The following is an 18,250-nucleotide window of genomic DNA, read 5'->3' as shown; positions in this document are numbered from 1 at the left end:
CCCCCACCCAGGAACTGACTCTGCACAAGAAGACAGCTTCAAATCCCTATGATGTCATCTCCGGACGCAACCAGTCAGCACTTCCAACTCAGGGCCTGTCCACTACCATCCACCAAATCATTCTTAAACATGCTGATCCCCAAATGCTTACTCGGGGAGACTGATTTCGGTAATAATAAAACTCTAGTCCTCCGCACAGCCGGCTCTGCATTAATTACTCTTTTTCTATTGCAATTCCCCTGTCTTGATGAATTGGCTCTGTCTATGCAGCGGGCAAAGTGAACCCGCTGGGTGATTACCTATCGAAGAAGGTGAAATGTAGAAAAAGAAACATATCTGATATAATCTACTTAAAAGTAGTAGTGGAAAGTAAGCCTTCAAATCCTTTAGATTATTTAACAAAGTACACCGTAACCGTATCTTATGATTGTTAGGTTCTAAGATCAACAACTAAGGTTAAAATCATATAGTCAAAGTTATTCTTGAAAAATCCTTCAAGTCACAACAGAAAGAGTCAACAAAACTGAGCCAAAATAAGCATGAGGGCCAGGAACAGTGACTCACACCTGTAATCCCAGCACTTTGGAGGCTGAGGCAGGTGGATCACGAGGTCAGGAGATTGAAACCATCCTGGCTAACACGGTGAAACCCCGTCTCTACAAAAAATACAAAAAATTAGCCGAGCATGGTGGCATGCACCTGTAATCCCAGCTAAACGGGAGGCTAAGGCGGGAGAATGGCTTGAACCTGGGAGGTGGAGGTTGCAATGAGCCGAGATTGTGTCATTGCACTCCGGCCTGGGTGACAGAGTGAGACTCCGTCTCAAAAAAATAAATAAATAAAAAATGAGCATGAGGAGATCCATGCATTCACATGCCACACCTACCCTAAGGCAAACCTATCCCAAGTGCTGATGTTTGTAAATTAATTGCCTAGTCTACTGCCTCAAGCTAAATGCATGCAGAGTGCCACAATCCCCACAATATCTACAGTGAGGCATTTTCTCTCCTGTTTTTCACAATTTGTCCGATTCTTTATATTATGTGATTCTCAATATTGACTGTTTTCAGTATTCCTGTTTAAACTCCTTGCTTCTTTATTAGTATTTTGTCAAAAGCTAATGAAACTAACATTTTCTTGGGCATCTAGGATATGCCCGGCACTCTGCATCACATTTTGTAGAAATCACCTTATTTAAACACTAAGCAATAAAGACTTTCCTGTTGAGAATTTTGGTAGCATGCCCAAGGTTTCAATCAAGGCTACTAATTGGTGGAGCAGAGATTAATAACCAAAATCAATGGTAGTTTTATTTAAAAAGACAAGAAATTATTACAATAGATGGTTCATAAAACTTCATCACTCTGTCAACTTCCTAAACCTAAACATATTTTTCCAATATCTTCAAGAAAAATTAGGTGTTAAGTGGGGAAGCTACAGTCACTGGGTTTGGTACTTCATTTATATTATCTCACCTAGTTCTCACAACTCTACAATCCAGGTATTGTTGTATCCACTATCCAAGCAGCAAATAGAAGTTAAGGGAGGTAAAACACTTGGCCTAGGACTGCAGAGAAAGTAAAAGGCAAAGCTAGAACAGCACCAACTGTTCTAGTGTATAGTGTATAGTGGACAGTGTATTAATACACTCCACTATAATACACTCTCCACTATAAGGAAATTACTTTTATCTTGCATCATTAGGTAACAATTATCTTTCTTCAAAAGCCTTTAGTAAAGTTGACAAAGTAAAGACTGCTTCGCCACTGCAAAGAGAAGGCAAATTCATGTCTTAAAGAACACCAATATTTAATTTGAAATGAATTAAATTAAAAAATTTTACTTTTAAAAATTATTTAAATTATTTCAATAGTTATTCAAATATCTTGCTATTATATAACAGGTACCTTACCTACGTATTTATTCAAGACAACTTGTGCTGCTGGAATAGCATTCATCTGGAGGATGTTGTACTGGTACAGCTCTGTTTCTCTGTTGCTTTTATCTTGCAATGTTGTGCAGACCCAATACGCATAACCTAAAGCTCCTTCAGTCTTTAAAAAGCCAATGTTAACAAGCAGACATAGAATAATAAATATGTCAATAAAAATTATAATAAATAAAACATTGCATTTCAATACAATAAATATCCTAGAACACATCTCAGTGTTCTTTAAGTCAACTGTTAAAAGTACCTTTAAATGAAGAGTCTCTATGATAAAACACAGCTAAGAACATATTGAAATTACTTGTTCCAATCCTAACTAGAAGAATCAAAGAGGATAAAATGCAGAAAACAGAGCCTCGTCTGATGGGTTGGCTTTCCCCTCCTCAGCACCATTGACAAAGGTCAAACAAACAAACGAAAAGAATTCTAAAACATTTTCACAAATAATCTAGAAATGTCTACCATGCCTACTCCTTATCTCATGTCTATCTTTTTCCTAGAGTCTCAGTTTCTATTCTATTAATATATGACTGCTACTATATCTATTAAATCTCAATGTCATGTCATTTCTTCACCAGCTCTTGAAAGTTGGAGAAAAAAGAAAAATGGTAGTTCTTTAATTCAAGACAACTGTTTCTAAGAAAGAATAAATAATAAAAACAACTGATGTCATTAACATCTAATACCACTATCTATTCATTTTCTTTTTCCTTTTCTTAGAGACAGAATCTTGCTCTGTTGCCCAGGCTGGAGTGAGATGGCATGATCATAGCTCACTGTATCCTGAAACTCCAGGACTCAAGCAATCCTCCTGCCTCAGCCTCCTGAGTAGCTAGGGCTACAGGTATACACCATCATACCCGGCTAATTTTTTATTTTTATTTATTTAAGACAGGGTCTTGCTATGTTGTCCAGGCTGGCCTCAACCAATCTTCCTGCCTTGGCATCCCAAATCACTAGGATTACAGGCGTAAGCCACTATGCCTAGCCCAATATCTATTCATTCCCTTAACAAGGATAATACTTTTCTCATTAATGAATACTCAAGAAGAATGTTCAGATTCTTACATGCATATTTAGTTCTGTAGTGTGCCTGAAGAGATCCATAGTGTCGTAACTTCCAACTGCCTCAGCAATAAGAGCCTACGAAAGGAAAAAAACAGACTCTTAATGTGTTTAAAAGAAAATAGCAATAATAATAAAAAATGAAACTATCTAGAAGAACCAAAGGTTTACTAGCTGAGCTTAAAAGCAAAGTTAACCAAAGTTTTTCACTTCTATTGTTATTATTTTAACTAAATCTTCCAGTTACCTGCTAAAATAAATTATTTTTAAAACCAAAAATACTTTTAAAATTTAAAAAAAGTAATTCTGATAATCATCTAAGATCTACTGACCTAGAGCAGTACTACGCGAAGTGAGGTCCCTTGGACCAGCCTCACAATCATCACTTGGGAGCAGTTAAAATGCAAATTCTTGGGCTCCCTGGGTTCAATGGTTGACATAGAGGTTAGCATAGCAATGCCTCTGCTCCCAGATGCTACCACAGTGAATGGGAACAGGAGTTTGCCTTTCGAGCTCTGCTTGCTTCACCACTTAACTAGAATTAGGCCCAAGAGTCTAAAATACAATAAAAGATCTCTAAACCCTGATTAATAATTTTCTAATATGGGTGATGCTCCTACTCTCTGAACCAAAGCAACTGACTGTTTACTAATTCATTATAATTCCTCAACCAGGCAAGAACTTTGAGGCCACTCAGTCTAATCAATCCCCTTCTTTTTCAGGAGAGAAAATTAAAATCCAGAAAAGTGATATGCTAAGGTAAAAAAAGAAAAAAAATCAGTAGGTAACAGACTCAGACTAGTAACAAAGTATCCTGATTCCTATTTAGATTTATAAAAATCTAAATTTGGGGGAGGAGAGAATACTCATAAACAAGTAACAAATCAAATATGAAGATTTTACAGAAACCTAATACTCAAAATGATCTTTGTAAATGTGCATTTTCTTTGTACATGAGAGTTACACAATACAGTTATGGGTTTATTTTTTAGGCACAGTAATGTCAGACTGGTAAGTATTCAGAGGCCCCCCCAAATCAGAGTTAAATCCTTACAAGCTATGTGGCCTTAGGAATGACACTTAGGATCTCTGAGTTTCCATTTCCACAACTATAAAGAGAGTATAACATCAACCATATTTCAAAGAATTGATGATAGATTAACTGAAATAGTGTATACAAAGAGCTAAGCACATTGACTGGCACAAAGTAAGTCTTCAAATGCTATCCGTTACCATTATTATCACTGTTATGCATATCAGTCAATTACTTATATCAACAAGCTTATTAGTAATTATATGTTATATATCTTACTTGTCCAATCCAGCACATTAAATAAGATGGATCAAGGGACTGGGCCATTTTGAAAGCTTCATGAGCTTGCTAGGAAAAAAAGGCAAAAAATATTACAGCAAGTCATTTTATAAACTTATTAAACCGCTTATGTTTAAAAAGCATAAAATAAGAGAATAAGTATAAACCTCTCATCATATACATATGTATGAACATAAAACTTCACTGTTTAAGCATAATTAGCAATGCTTAAAGCAGTGTTTTAACTGCACAGTTCTAGAACACTCCTAGGTGCAACAGATTTCTCCCCAGGTTAGGAGTTCTGAACCCCAGCAAAAGGGGGTTCTACCTTGTAGTCTGCAGAACTTTTAACCAACCAATCATGCACCCATTAGATAGCCATAGGTTTGAAGGCAATGATTAAATAAGGCTATCTATTCCCCTTTCTTTTAAATTAACTGGGAGGATAAGAACTCACAACTAATGAAGTCCTAACCAATGAAGTCCCAGACATGTATTATACTGCTACTAGAGGAGTGATCAACAACATAATTCTGCATTAAGCAATGAGGAAACTTCAAAAATACCTAACTTGGACACATTAACTTTGATGCTTTTTTTTTTCTGCCACAAAAAATAACTTTTTATTACATACTGCTTTATACTATTTTCTCAATAATCTATGTATGGCAGGAAACAGTATTATTTTTCCTGTTTTTAAAAAGTAAGCTCACAGGTAACAACTAACCCATGCTACAATAAAACCACATCCATAGCTTACTAAGACATTGTTTTATTTAAATTTTTAAAAAATTTTTATTTAAATTTTTTTAAAAATGTATTTTAAAATCCAAATTAATATTTTATTTAATCTATTTATAATTTCCTAAATCCAGTCTTTTTTGCAGTGACTTAATGTATCTTTGAGAATATTGTGAAAGCTTTTTGGAATGAGACTCAATATACTGGCTGAAACACAAAACAGTTCAGACATGGTATTACCTATAGATTTGTGGAAACTTTCCAAACATGACCTATAAACATGCTCCCAATCACTTTAGTTCTAATTGCCTAATGAATAATTGCTCAAGTATGACAAATTAAACTTGCTATTTAAAGAGATTAACATCTACTAAAGCCAAAATGTAAAGTACCCAAGCAAAGGTTAAATTTAAGCTTCTAGAGATTACTAACTGTCTCCCTTGCGCTCATCCACTCCACCTCCAACACTATCTACACAGGACTTCTCTTACATGTGTACAGATTAAAAAACGCCAAATTGATTCAGAACAGAACTGTCTTAATCTCTAAATGAAAAACCAACATAATCATAAAACCAGAAGTTTCTTGAAGGTCATAAAAAGGAAAATAAATCTTACACATTAATTATTCAACATAAATTGAATATCATCAATTAACTAGCATACTGGAGAGCATACTGGCTAGCTAACAATATGCAAAAACATTTCTCCATAAGAAGATGAGCTACTGAGGAGATAATATAGAAAACATTTTTTATTTTAAATATGACAGACAGGCAACATATTTACCTCAATATTTTCATTTGTGAGGTATAACACTCCCAAGTTGGTCCATGCAACAGCATTCTAAAAAACATACATTTTTTTTCTTAAAATATGCCCCTTGTCTACTTGAAAGTCTCAGAAAATTAGTAATACTAAATTTTGAAGTTATTTTTCACAGACGTATAGAATACTCACAATTTGTTCTGACTGGATTGATTTGATGAAACAGTGCTGAGCAAGGGCATAATTTCCAATACCTGAAAAATACAGAACTTGATGAAACTGAACTTTGTTTGAAATACACAATCTTCTAAAAATATTGAAGTGTTACTCAATTCTCACCACTGTAACATGCAACCACACCAAGAGCATTCCAGTATAAGTGATTATTACTGTCGAGTCTCACTGCTTTTTTCAGACACTGAAAAGAAGTTAAATTAGATTAATTTTTATTTCTTGGAATAGCAGCATGTATATCAAGATATATGTGGTTTTATGTGAAAACACTATTTACTTCAAAACATCTTCAAGAAAAGCATTTAGCTTTTTAAAAAGTTTACAAAAAATTTATATAAACCATACATGTAAAGATTTCTCCAGCAACTCCTTAAGATCATTCATGTTGCTGCCTGTTTCTGCTAGATGTTTTGCTTGGTGATAATAATTAATTCCAAGATCACACCATGTATGAGACGTAGACATCAGTTTTAATGCACGACCATAACACCTATGGAAATACAAAAGTGAATGTTATGGTTTTTGTTATAATGCCTTAATTCAATTCAAATGTTATTAACTGGCAATCTTTGCAAATTACCTTCCTCCAAGGTGGAGGAGCTCATTTTTCTCTAATACTTGTTTTCCTTCTTTCTGACCTAGAAGGACTCCTAAAACATGAACATTCACTTTAGATGGTGAGACAGCATACAGACAGGTACAAGCATCCCCAGCTAGCTTCCAGAGGCAGGACACATCAGCTCGATGCTGTAGAGCACTAAAAAAAGAAACAGTGTGATTCTTCTAAATTATTTATAAAAAGCATGAAGTTTATCTCCCTGATTATTACTTAAAACAGAAAAACTGTACACTAAGCACTGCAAATGCTTTACTAATCTCCTCCTAACTGAACTATATCATACCACCTTCCTAATAGGAAGGGAAGAAGAAAAGGAGAAAGGGAGGGAGGAAGGGATTACTTTAAGTGCCAGAAATTTTGTGGACACTTTTTTTTTTGTTACTCTTCACCATTTTTATTAGAAGTAGCAGCAATCACACAAATAAATAAATAAGTTTTCCAGGACCAATTTTCTTTTAATATTAAAATGTTAAAACTATGCTTTTTGTGTTTAAGCAATGACCAAGGCAGTAAAGTTCGTAACTCTCTTACAACTGACCATTGTAAACTCAGGTTTTTGCTTTTAGATCTTCTCTCATGCTGTGTAGTTTTGACTATGTCCCCACAAAGTTCATGAGTTGGGAACTCAATCTCCAGGGCAACAATGTTGAGAAGTAGGACCTTTAAGAGGTGATTATGTCATGAGGGCTCTGCCTCCCAAATGGATTAATATTGTTATTGTAAGAATGGGTTAGTTGTCACAGGAGTGAGCTCCTGATAAAAGAGTAGGTTCAGTTCCATTTTTTTTCTCTTGCATTCTGCCCTTCTGCCATAGGATGACCCTCACCAAGATGCCAGCACCACGCTCCTGGACTTATCAGCCTCCAGAACCAAGTCAAATAAACTTCTATTCTTTGTAAATTAACTAGTCTGTGGTATTGTTATGGCAGCAAAAAAATCAATGAAGACACCTCAAATAAAATGAACCAAATATATTTGGTAAGATCGGAAAGATTTTTATAAATTTTATTTTTTAATTGGCATAACTATATATATTCATGGGGTACAGAGATTTTTTGATACATATAATGTATCGTGATCATATCAGGGTAATTAGCATATTAATAATCTCAAACATTTACCATTTCTTTGTGTTAGGAATGTTCACTATCTTTCTAGCTATTTGAAACTATATATTATTGTTAACTACAGTCATCCTACAGTGTTACAGAACACTAGAACTTACTCCTTGTATCTAGCCATAATTTTGTGTCCTTTAACAAATACTACCCATATATCCCTTTCCCCTACCCTTCCCAGCTTCTAATATCCTCTGTTCTACTTTTTACTTCTATGAGATCAATTTCTTTTTTTAGCTTCCACGTATGAGTAAGCACATATGGTGCTTAACTTTCTGTTCCTGGCTTATTTCATTTAACATGATGTCCTCCAGTTCTATCCAAGTTGCCTTAAATGATAGAATTTCATTCTTTTTTATGGCTGAATAGTATTCCATTGTATATAAATACCACATTTTCTTTATCCATTCATCTGTTGTTGACTATCTAGGTTGATTCCATGTCTTGACTATTGTGAATAGCGCTGCAATTAACATGAGGGTACAGATGTCTCTTTGATATAATGATTTTCTTTCCTTTGGATAAGTTCCCAGTAGTGGGATTGCTGGATCATATGGTCGTTCTACTTGCAGTTTTTTGAGAAAACTCCATACAGTTCTCCACAGTGGCTATACTAGTTTGCATTCCCATAAACCATATGAGTTCCCTCTTCTCCACATCCTTGCCAGCCTTTATTTTTTGTCTTTTGAATAAGAGACATCCTAACTGGGGTGAGATGATACCTTACTGTGGTTTTGATTTGCATTTTCCTGATGATTGGTGATGTTGAACATTAATACCCTGAGACCAAAAAAAAAAACAAAAACAAAAATCTAAACATGAAAATCTGAAGAACTACATTTATTGAAACAAAAGCAGACTGGATGAACAAGCTCAAAAAGCAAAGAGAAATATTAATTATGGTGACAGAGGGCAATTCCTTTTAGAATGAGAAAAACTTCAGCTACACATTTCTCTTCATTTTTCTCTTCTCAAGATCTTATAAATAAAACATGGCAATTTCATTTAAGCCAAGTCTCAATAATCATCTATCACAAGCTGCTATGTTACTGGCAGATGGATAAGCAGATGGAACATTTTTCATAGCCTTTTCTACTCATGGAGTCCAGCCAAAAATCATTTTCCAATGTCTTCCTAAGAAATAATATTAATTATTGTGGTCATGACTAAAAGCCTACTGAGAATCAGAAGGAAGGGCAATACGATTTGGAGTTCCTTTGCCTAAATATCTTAGCAAAATTTCTAAGATTGACAGCAAAAAATGAAAAAAGAGGGGAAAAGTAAAACAGAGGCAATTTTAACAGCCTAAATTCTTATTTTAAGTTCAATAAAAATAAAATATCTATAAATTGAAGTAACTTACATCACTCTTACACAATAATTGTGATAGTATTAACGCCTTGTAATTCTAGAAGTAAATACACATTTGGAGATAATAATTGTTTTATATGCCACCTTCTAATGGGTTATGTTACATGTTATCCAGAATAACATATCCTAGGCTCAGAAAGGCAGTATTTACAGCTAACGTACTGTCACCCAAAGGTTCACATTTACTCTTAAATACCAGTTCAAATAAAGCATGCCCTTTACACAGTAACCTTCTCTTTAGAAAGAACTATATTATGTGAGACTTGAAAAGAAGGAATAAAATTCAGTGAGATAAAAAAGGGTTAGTTTTCATTTCATATTTGGTTCATATGAAAAGCAATCCTGGAACAACCAATAAATAGAAAACAGAGGAGAAACCAAGCAGGAAAGTAGGGAAAGTAGAAGATGCTTAAGAGTTACAAAAAATTCAAATGTACATCTAACTTGTGGACTTTTGGAAGTCATCTACCACATGTAACACTTTTTCTGACCTAACGAATGAATTCACACTTCTATAAAATGCCAAATCTACTCGAAATTTTCTGATTCCTTTCTTGTTATTAACACAGCACTTTTTTCCTTCACAGTTTCTCTTCAGAAGCAATCGGATTGTCATTTCCCCTTACCTTCAATACCTACTAATAATCCTACAATTGGCTCTTACCATTAAATGTAAAGTGTATTGAGCACCTACAGCCCTATTTCCCAATTGGTTCCAATGAAAGATACTCATTTCCAGGCCTACTGAAAGAGAACACTAACACATGGTGTCAGAGCTGCTGTTCCACAAGCAGACTGCTCCTTCCTTCCTATTCTTTCCTATGCATCTAGGATGCCAGCCACTACTAAGAGCAGAAGAAATTACATCTGTTTCCCCAAGTGCAAAATTAATACAACATGTATGTTACAGAATGAATTGGCTTGTCTGTTATTCTTTATGTTTGACATTCTGAGTAATTGCTATATCTAGTAGAATACATAAAATGATCTTCTAAATTTGGCTTCATTGTAATATTACAAAAATAAACAATAAACAACAAGAATAATACGAACCAAGTAAAATATTCCAGTGCTTTTTCTATGTAGTCTACAGCTTTTCCATCAAGATAATCAACTAGAGCTTCTTTTGCCATCATAAGATGGCATTCACCCAAACCTAAAATCAGGTAAGTTTGTCACTGTTATTAAAACACATAAAACAAACACTTAAAATGAACATCAAATAAATTTATTGGTGTTATTTTAAAGCACTTTCCAGAAAATAAAACTTAATGGTATGTTATAAAATTATCTTAAAGCATGATCCTACATTGATTCAATAAGAAATTCAAATGGAAGAGTTCTGTTGGAGTAAACATGCACTAGAAGTTATTAAAAAGTTATCTACGGAACCCAAGAATTTCCTTGTCTTTGGGCAAGTTACTTACCTGGTAAAACTTTGGCTACAAAAATGCAGATATTATCTGTATGTTACTCTCCATCATATTACTACTTATTAACTATTGTGAAACAAGATAAGATCTTTTTATATTAAAATCTGTATAGCCAGCTATACTATAAGAATTAAATGAAATAGTGATTTCCTAAAGTGCCTAGTAAAGATTTCATAAATATGAGTTCTCCTTCTCTTGAGGAAAGAGTTTTACAAAATTAAAAAAAAAGTTTCAAGCCCTAAGTTATTTGTCACTTATAATATACTATTTACACTATTTATGTGCTTACTTCAGCAGCACATATACCAAAACTTGAATGATAAAAAGAAGATTAGCATGGCTACTGAGCAAGGATGACACAAAAATTCGTTAAGTGTTCCTTAAAAAAAAAAACAAAAAAAACAGAAAATAAAAAACAGTTTATTTAAAAAAAAGAAGAAGGAAATGGAGGAGAGTAAGTACATATAATGAGCTCCCAGTTTTTTAATACAATCATTAAAAATGTAGGTTATATATGGATGGTGGTATTTTATTTTATACTACCAAAAATAGATAACTATAAAACAAAGCAAGTTGTCTCTAAAGTTTAAAAAAATTTTAATGAGCTTATATAACTTACAAAGTAATGAAAGGTATTAAGATATTCTGGAGACATAATGAATTAATTATCAAAATGTAAGAATAGGGAAACATGTTTTAGAGATCGTTTTTTAGATCTAATAGTTATACTGTTTGTCTACGAGTTAAATCTCTATCATATTACTACTTATTAACTTATGAAACAAGATTTGATCTTTTTATATTCAAATTTATATAAGTTATACTGTAAGAGGTTCATACTGGATGCTTGCTGTTGACTAAAGAAGTCCTTTTTTCATGTTATTCAATACATTTACGCAGGAAATCTACTAAAAGATTTTATACTTCAGGATCATAAAAGTCAAAGGAGCTATTAAAAATTAATTACCTTTTAGAGCAGGCACATAATCTTCTGTCTTTTTAATGATCATCTGGTATTGAGCTATAGCCTCCTTATATTTGCCTAGGATCTGCTGTATTGCTGCAACCTTAAACACACTGTATGTGGATTCTGGGTTCAGCTCACTGGCTTTTGTGAAGGACTTCAAAGCTGTTGTGTAGCCTCCTCTGCTTAAGTATGCCTCTCCTAATGATTCCCAACAATTGAAGTCCTTTGGGTCTGCTCTTAATGCTGCCTGTAAACTAAAATTTTAAAAAACCGTAAGAGAACTAAAAGTTATGGAACTATCTCCAAATCTGAAAGGAAACTATAAAATAAATAATTCAAGTAATTGAATTGCATACGTATCTGTGGCTCCTTCTACTTATAAAAGTGCTATTTAAAGTAGGTAAATCTGTTCCTTTTATGATTAATTTTTTTAATACTAAGAAATGTTATTTTAATTTTGGAACAAATAAGAATAAAATGCTTTTTTTGAAAAAGTGCTGAACAAAATTTCTTTTCCTTGATTATCTCAAAGAACTCGAGTTTTCCATCCTACCAGGACAGGTGTCCATCTCAGTTTGTCTCATCAGTCCATAATCCCCCACCAGCAATCCTTTTATCAAACAGAAATACCACAGTTTAAATACGGAAACAATAGGCATGCTTTAAATATCTGATCAAATTCCATTTCCGTGAAAATGCCTGTACTCTAGATACTAATATAAACCAGAAACAACTTTATCTTGATCCAAATACATTTATTTACAAAGTACTGCTCAAACCAAATGACTCAAATTGATCATATATGAGCTGCTCCCAATGCCCTTTAGGCTGTCAAATGTCTCCCTTGCCAAAAACAATGTATGTCAGCAGAACAGTAAAGATATGCACCTCAGCTTCTCATCACTAAAACTCCTATTGAGAACTACTATACATATGTATTAAGACTTCAGTTCACTAATCTGGCTATCTCCTCAATAACAGGACATCATTTAATCCATCTCTGCAATTCCACTGCCCTACAGACAATAAACACCAATCATAAAGTCATTTTGTTATTTCTTCTCTCAAAATACAACCTGGTAAGAGACAATCTGTAAAGTTTATTTGGGGTATAAATAATGCTTAATTTAAGGAACGTTATGCTTGTCTAACATAGTTTAAATACATTAAGGTGCCTTACTCAGCCACTGCTTGAGAATGCTGACCAGCTTTCAAATAGTATAGTCCTCGCCTAAGCCAGGCCCATTTTGCCGTTCCAGCACTTGCCTTTTGAGTTACTGTTGTTAGGATAGCTAAAGCAGTTTCCTAATAAGAAGAAAATACTAATATTAGATATACTGAACATTATAAAAAGAACGCTCATGTAAAGTACACAAATATTTTTTCATTTCCCACTTCTGATTTTTTAAACTTACACTGGTATACGCCAAACTACAGTTTCAACAATAAGTGGTTAGTAATTTAATATCCGCCAATGGAAAAAAATTTTACTTATAGAAGCGAAAATATTTATATTGCACCTATAGAAAAAAAACTAATAACTTTCAAATACACATATATAAAAATATTTTCATTTATATACTCAGGATAAAAAAACAAAAAGCAAAAGTGGTTATTAGACATACCGTATCTTCAAGCTCCACACTTAAGTCAACCGCTGCAGCTCCAGATTCAGCATCAGTGTCATCTAATTCAAAGGCTTTCCTATAACATCCACGAGCTCTGTTTTTATCTCCCACTACATCTCTATAATAATGACCTAAATAGCAGAAAACTTTGCCCATACATGTATCCAGTCTTGCAGCCTTTGAAATAAATATTGATAATACCAGGACATTAAAAGTTCATTTAATGAATATCTTTACAAATACAGAAGATAAATACACAGGTTAAAGAAAAAAGAAATAATTTCATTAAACATACAAAAATATGCCAAAAATCCTTTAATGTAAGATTTAAAACAGACAGGAAAGCTGTCCCTCACTGCTTATAGAAAGTAAACGGAAGTATAAAAATATTTTCTTTTTTGGTAAAGGAAATGTGAAATTAGAGCTGCTACTGAATTAATCTGCTCTTACAAGTCAAGATAAGAATGCACGACTTATAGATGTGAAACATCTAAAAAAACAGGAATTTAAACATCTAACTTGTATGCTCATAAAACTACAGTGAAAATTACCCAAAAAGTGTTGTTTACCAGAGATAATTATGTCTCATTTTCTAGAACACACGCTTTTTAAAAAGTAACTTTTACATTTTATGTTTTAATTTTTTCCTTGAAAACCCATATAACACCATCACAAAACCTTACGTACGAAAGATAAAGCACAAAAAACAGTTCAGTGAGGAGCAACTGTAACTAACTTATATGATTATTATTTATGATTTTATAATGCCATTTCAACTAGGAACTGAATTGCAGCACTTGCTTTACCTTCAGAAAGTGGGTAAGAGCCTTTGTTTTATCTTTTCTTGTCTCTTCACCCATGAACCAGTATGTTAATCCAAGTTGGTAATGATATTCTGCAACTTCAGTATCTTTCTCAAGAGCTGTCTGAAAACTAAGTCACCAAAGGGTAATAAAAAGAAATAGTAAAATAAATACACACACACACACACACACACAAAATATAGGCGACTCCTAGTTGGAACAATCAAAGTTTGAGTGATTCAGAGGTGCCAAATTAGAGACGAATCATTACTTTAGGATTTATATTATCACCAGGAAAGAAGTGATTTGTTTTTGAAGAAGAGGAGCTTAAAAAAGCACAGTGGCCTTTTAGCACTACCATGTGCTAAGTGTTCAGACTATACTGAACATTACATCTGCTTAGTGAACACGATGATCAGCTAATTAGATTTTTTTTTTTTTTTTTTTTTTGAGTCCGAGTCTCGCTCTGTCACCCAGGCTGGAGTGCAGTGGAATGGTCCTGGCTCACTGCAATCTCCACCTCCCAGGTTCAAGCAATTCTTGTGCCTCAGCCTCCTGAATAGCTGGGACTATAGGCATGTGCTACCACACCCAGCTAGTTTTTGTATTTTTAGTAGAGATGGCATTTTGTCATGTTGCCCAGGCTGGTCTTGAACTCCTGGGCTTAAGAGATCACCTGCCTTGGCCTCCCAAAGTGCTGGGATTACAGGTGTGAGCCACCACGCCCAGCCAAGATCAGCTAATTAGATTTGAAACTCATCATGTAATTTTTTATAGCTACTGTACAACATGCTAAATACATTTCTTAAAAAATACTAAAACTTAAAAGCCTACAAAGATCAAATTCATACAAAATCAAATCTTCATCAAGCCTACTCATTTTGAATTTTTGAGAAATACAAAAAAACTAAGATGTAAATGGTTCTATGAGCAATCTATATATCCTTACCATTTTTCTGCTTGTAGATAGTCCTTTTTGGTGAAATGAATCAAAGCCTCAAGGGCATGAACTTCAGCTAGGTCAGGGTAAGAAGAGAGAAGGTCTTCCATAATCTATAAAGTAGACACTTGTCAATTCTATACCCAAATAAAAATGACTTTTAACTCAAAAAATGCTCAGTTTGAATAAAAAAGCCAACCTTTGTAGCTTCATCTAATGAACCTTTGTTCCGATAGGCCAAGCTTTTGAGAACCAAAAGTCCTGGGATATTATCTGCATCAGAAATCTAGAAAATAATTGTGAGGAACTGCTATAAATCTTCAACACAACCACAGCAATGTTTGCTTTAATTAAAGAATGAACACAGAAAAGCAGGATCCTAATAGAATAAAGAAATAGAGGTCCTGATTTCTATCACTACTAACACATCTTCACTCTTTATAACCTTTTTATTAGGGAAAATCTCATATACATAAAAAATTACAGAAACTAGTATAATAAACCCACATGTACCCATCATCCAGTCACAAAACCACAAACTCACAAGCAATTATTCTTTTCATCTATACCTCCACCAATTTTACCACACTTCTGCTCAGATTATTTTGACACAAATCCCAGATATTGTAACTTTTTATCTGTAATACTTCAGTATCTATATCTAAAAGTTCATTTCTAAGTTACATAACCACATTACCATTATCATACTTAAACAAAACCAACAAACATCCTTAACATTATCAAATTTCTCACTTGTCTCATAAAATATTTGAACAATTTTAAAAATCAAAATCCAAAGAAGATATATACATTTCAACTGACTGATATGCCTTAAGTCTATTTTAATCAATAAGGCCCCCTTCCTCTTTTTTTTCTTCCTTACAATTTAACTGTTGAAAAATATGGCCTATTTGTCACAGTTTCTCAGAGTCTGGATTTTGCTAAATATATTCTCAAGGTGTTTAACATGTTCCTTGGTTCCCTGTATTTTCTGTATATTAGTAGTTGGGTTTAGAGGTTTGAAGATTCCCAATGATACCTTAGGTCTTCAGGTGTATTTGCATTTGTTTGTGTCTGATTGTCTTTTTTTTGTTGTTTTTTTTGTTTTATTTTGTTTTTTGAGACAGAGTCTTGCTTCAATGCCCAGGCTGGAGTGCAATGGTGTGATCTTGACTTGCAACTTCTGCTTTCCGGCTTCAAGTGATTCTCCTGCCTCAGCCTCCCAAGTAGCTGGGATTACAGGTGTGCACCACCAAGCCTGACTAATTTTTGTATTTTTAGTAGAGATGGGGTTTCACCATATTGGCCAGGCTGGTCTTAAACTCCTGACCTCAAGTGATCCGCCTGCCTCGGCCTCCCAAAGTGTTGGGATTAGAGGAATGAGCCACTGTGCTCAGCCTGATTGTCTTTTTGTGATGTTAGTAGCTACTAACCCTTGACACCTAGATCTCTTAATTCACTGAGGATTGCAAAATGGTGATTTTCTGTCATCTTCTCTTATTAGACAGAATAATTCAACAAAGACACATTTCTCCTCCCTTCATTATTTCATTATCCTGAGGAAGGATTCAGATAGAAAAGGCAGGATAAATGCCTTTATTCTTCACAGTTGGGTTTTTAGCATCCTCCCAAAGATTTGTTTTCTTGAAGACATTTGCTGATTTTTTGTTTTCTGTATCATCATGAACACATGGATTTAACATATTTGATGTGTTTCAATATACCACATCAGTAATGCCCTCTTTAGCCAGTAAGAATCTCTTTATGTTAGCTCCTGAGCCCTTTTGTAGTCTGAGCCCTTTTATAGTTTCTTGCTTTCTAGCATGACAAGGTGTTCTTGGTTCATCTTGTACACTTCCTATCTCAGACTTAGACTCTGCTAGTTCTCCAAACTAGTAGTCGTTTGTCTTTTTGTAAAAACATTATTTGAAAAACCTTTATAAAGCATTCACACAAAATACACTATTGGTGGGATAGCAAAAAGAAAACAAGAAAATATTAATTCTTGAAGGATGCTGACAACGGTTCTGATTTGAAAGAAATATTATGAAATACAAAGCCCTTTGAAATATATAAAACTGATTTAAAAACTCAATTTTAATTTTAGACCAGTAATAGTCTTTACCTGACAAAAATCTTTAGGGCATAATGTTATAATTCTTAATTTACCAGTTATAGATTTTTTTAGTATGGAATTTCAAATTGCTTGAACTCAAAACACTAAGAAATTGGTTTCATTATGAAATATCAATCTTTCTTTGAATGAAACAAACATTCTCTACCATGAAGCTAACAGTGTCCTTAATTATTCTTGTCAAATCTGCAGAATATTTCCTGGAGGAAAAAATTTAGAATTTCAAATTAATAATAATCAAGTAGCAATAACCTAAGAGGGCAACAGGAAGAAAGGAGAATGAGGTCTAGAACTAAAGAAATAGTCTTGTATGATAAGTACTGTAAGTCCTTAATCAAAAGGCAAACAAATCACTCTAGAAGTGCCCAAATGTATGAATGACTTATGAAAGTGCAGATGTGGTGAATTCATACCTCTAACACAAAATCTGTATAAGTAAATATTCGTGGTAGGCATAGAATGGTTGTTGCCCGGTTGACTGGAAACTAACTAGAGTTGAAGAAACAAACTTGGTAAGACTACCTGATCAAGAGTACGAATTGCTTCCTCTGAAGAGTCATAATCTGAGAGTTTAATCAAAGCCTCTGCTTTCAAACGAAGACAAAGATTCCTCTGATAAAGACGGTCACCAGACGCACCAAGATTATCTATGATCTTCAGAGCTGACAAAATTAAGGGTATCCAAATGAAGACAGCCATATCACTTCAGTTTTTTTTCTTTTTTAAGGATGACATATAATAAATCGCAGATACAACAAGCATAAATTTCCAAAACAATATACATGAAGAATAACTCAAAGTTAAATATAAATTCTTCCCTGAATTCCTTATGGAAAGACCTGAATTTAAAACAGAGCATACCTGAATTTAAAACCTCTATCTTCACACAACATATAATAAAACTGAACATCCTAAAAAATGACAATGACTATATCTGCTAAGCAATAAAGGTTAGCCCATAACCAAAGCACCTGTAACAAATATAAGAAATAAAGATACTGGAAGGGGAAAGCAGCTGAATTAGAATGGACCAAGGTGAACTATTTCTCAGTGGCAGAGGGCAAGCTACCAGGTGGGTCAGAAACAGTGAACCACTTTCATGATTTCCTGTCCCCACCCCTCACCCTGTCGCATTCAAATAGGCTTCCAAGATGCCTAAGGTTCCCCTCT

At 34.0% G+C, this 18,250-nt stretch overlaps 1 protein-coding gene and 1 non-coding gene across 4 annotated transcripts in view; one reads left to right on the top strand and one right to left on the bottom strand.

The window, feature by feature from the left end:
- SKIC3 (SKI3 subunit of superkiller complex) overlaps positions 1 to 18,250 on the bottom strand; it is a 92,007-nt gene that overhangs the window by 46,695 nt on the left and 27,062 nt on the right. For all 3 annotated transcript variants that reach the window (XM_007978822.3, XM_037982217.2, XM_037982218.2), the window contains 16 exons: positions 17,603 to 17,742; positions 15,146 to 15,232; positions 14,956 to 15,059; positions 14,010 to 14,136; positions 13,201 to 13,380; positions 12,756 to 12,880; positions 11,576 to 11,829; positions 10,229 to 10,331; positions 6,648 to 6,824; positions 6,413 to 6,557; positions 6,173 to 6,251; positions 6,026 to 6,087; positions 5,855 to 5,911; positions 4,326 to 4,394; positions 3,017 to 3,091; positions 1,913 to 2,054 (listed from right to left, as the gene is read on the bottom strand). In XM_007978822.3, coding sequence (XP_007977013.3) covers positions 1,913 to 2,054; positions 3,017 to 3,091; positions 4,326 to 4,394; positions 5,855 to 5,911; positions 6,026 to 6,087; positions 6,173 to 6,251; positions 6,413 to 6,557; positions 6,648 to 6,824; positions 10,229 to 10,331; positions 11,576 to 11,829; positions 12,756 to 12,880; positions 13,201 to 13,380; positions 14,010 to 14,136; positions 14,956 to 15,059; positions 15,146 to 15,232; positions 17,603 to 17,742 — 1,926 coding nt within the window. The remainder of the gene's footprint in view (positions 1 to 1,912; positions 2,055 to 3,016; positions 3,092 to 4,325; positions 4,395 to 5,854; positions 5,912 to 6,025; positions 6,088 to 6,172; positions 6,252 to 6,412; positions 6,558 to 6,647; positions 6,825 to 10,228; positions 10,332 to 11,575; positions 11,830 to 12,755; positions 12,881 to 13,200; positions 13,381 to 14,009; positions 14,137 to 14,955; positions 15,060 to 15,145; positions 15,233 to 17,602; positions 17,743 to 18,250) is intronic.
- On the top strand, positions 10,890 to 10,996 carry LOC119618385 (U6 spliceosomal RNA). The gene has a single exon (XR_005234698.1). It is a non-coding gene; the product is annotated as a U6 spliceosomal RNA (small nuclear RNA).

The sequence above is a fragment of the Chlorocebus sabaeus genome, chromosome 4 (assembly GCF_047675955.1).
Source record: "Chlorocebus sabaeus isolate Y175 chromosome 4, mChlSab1.0.hap1, whole genome shotgun sequence".
In the NCBI taxonomy this organism is placed as follows: Eukaryota; Metazoa; Chordata; class Mammalia; order Primates; family Cercopithecidae; genus Chlorocebus; species Chlorocebus sabaeus.
The sequence above is the reverse complement of the archived record's forward strand: the minus strand, read 5'-3'. Positions and strand labels throughout refer to the sequence as shown.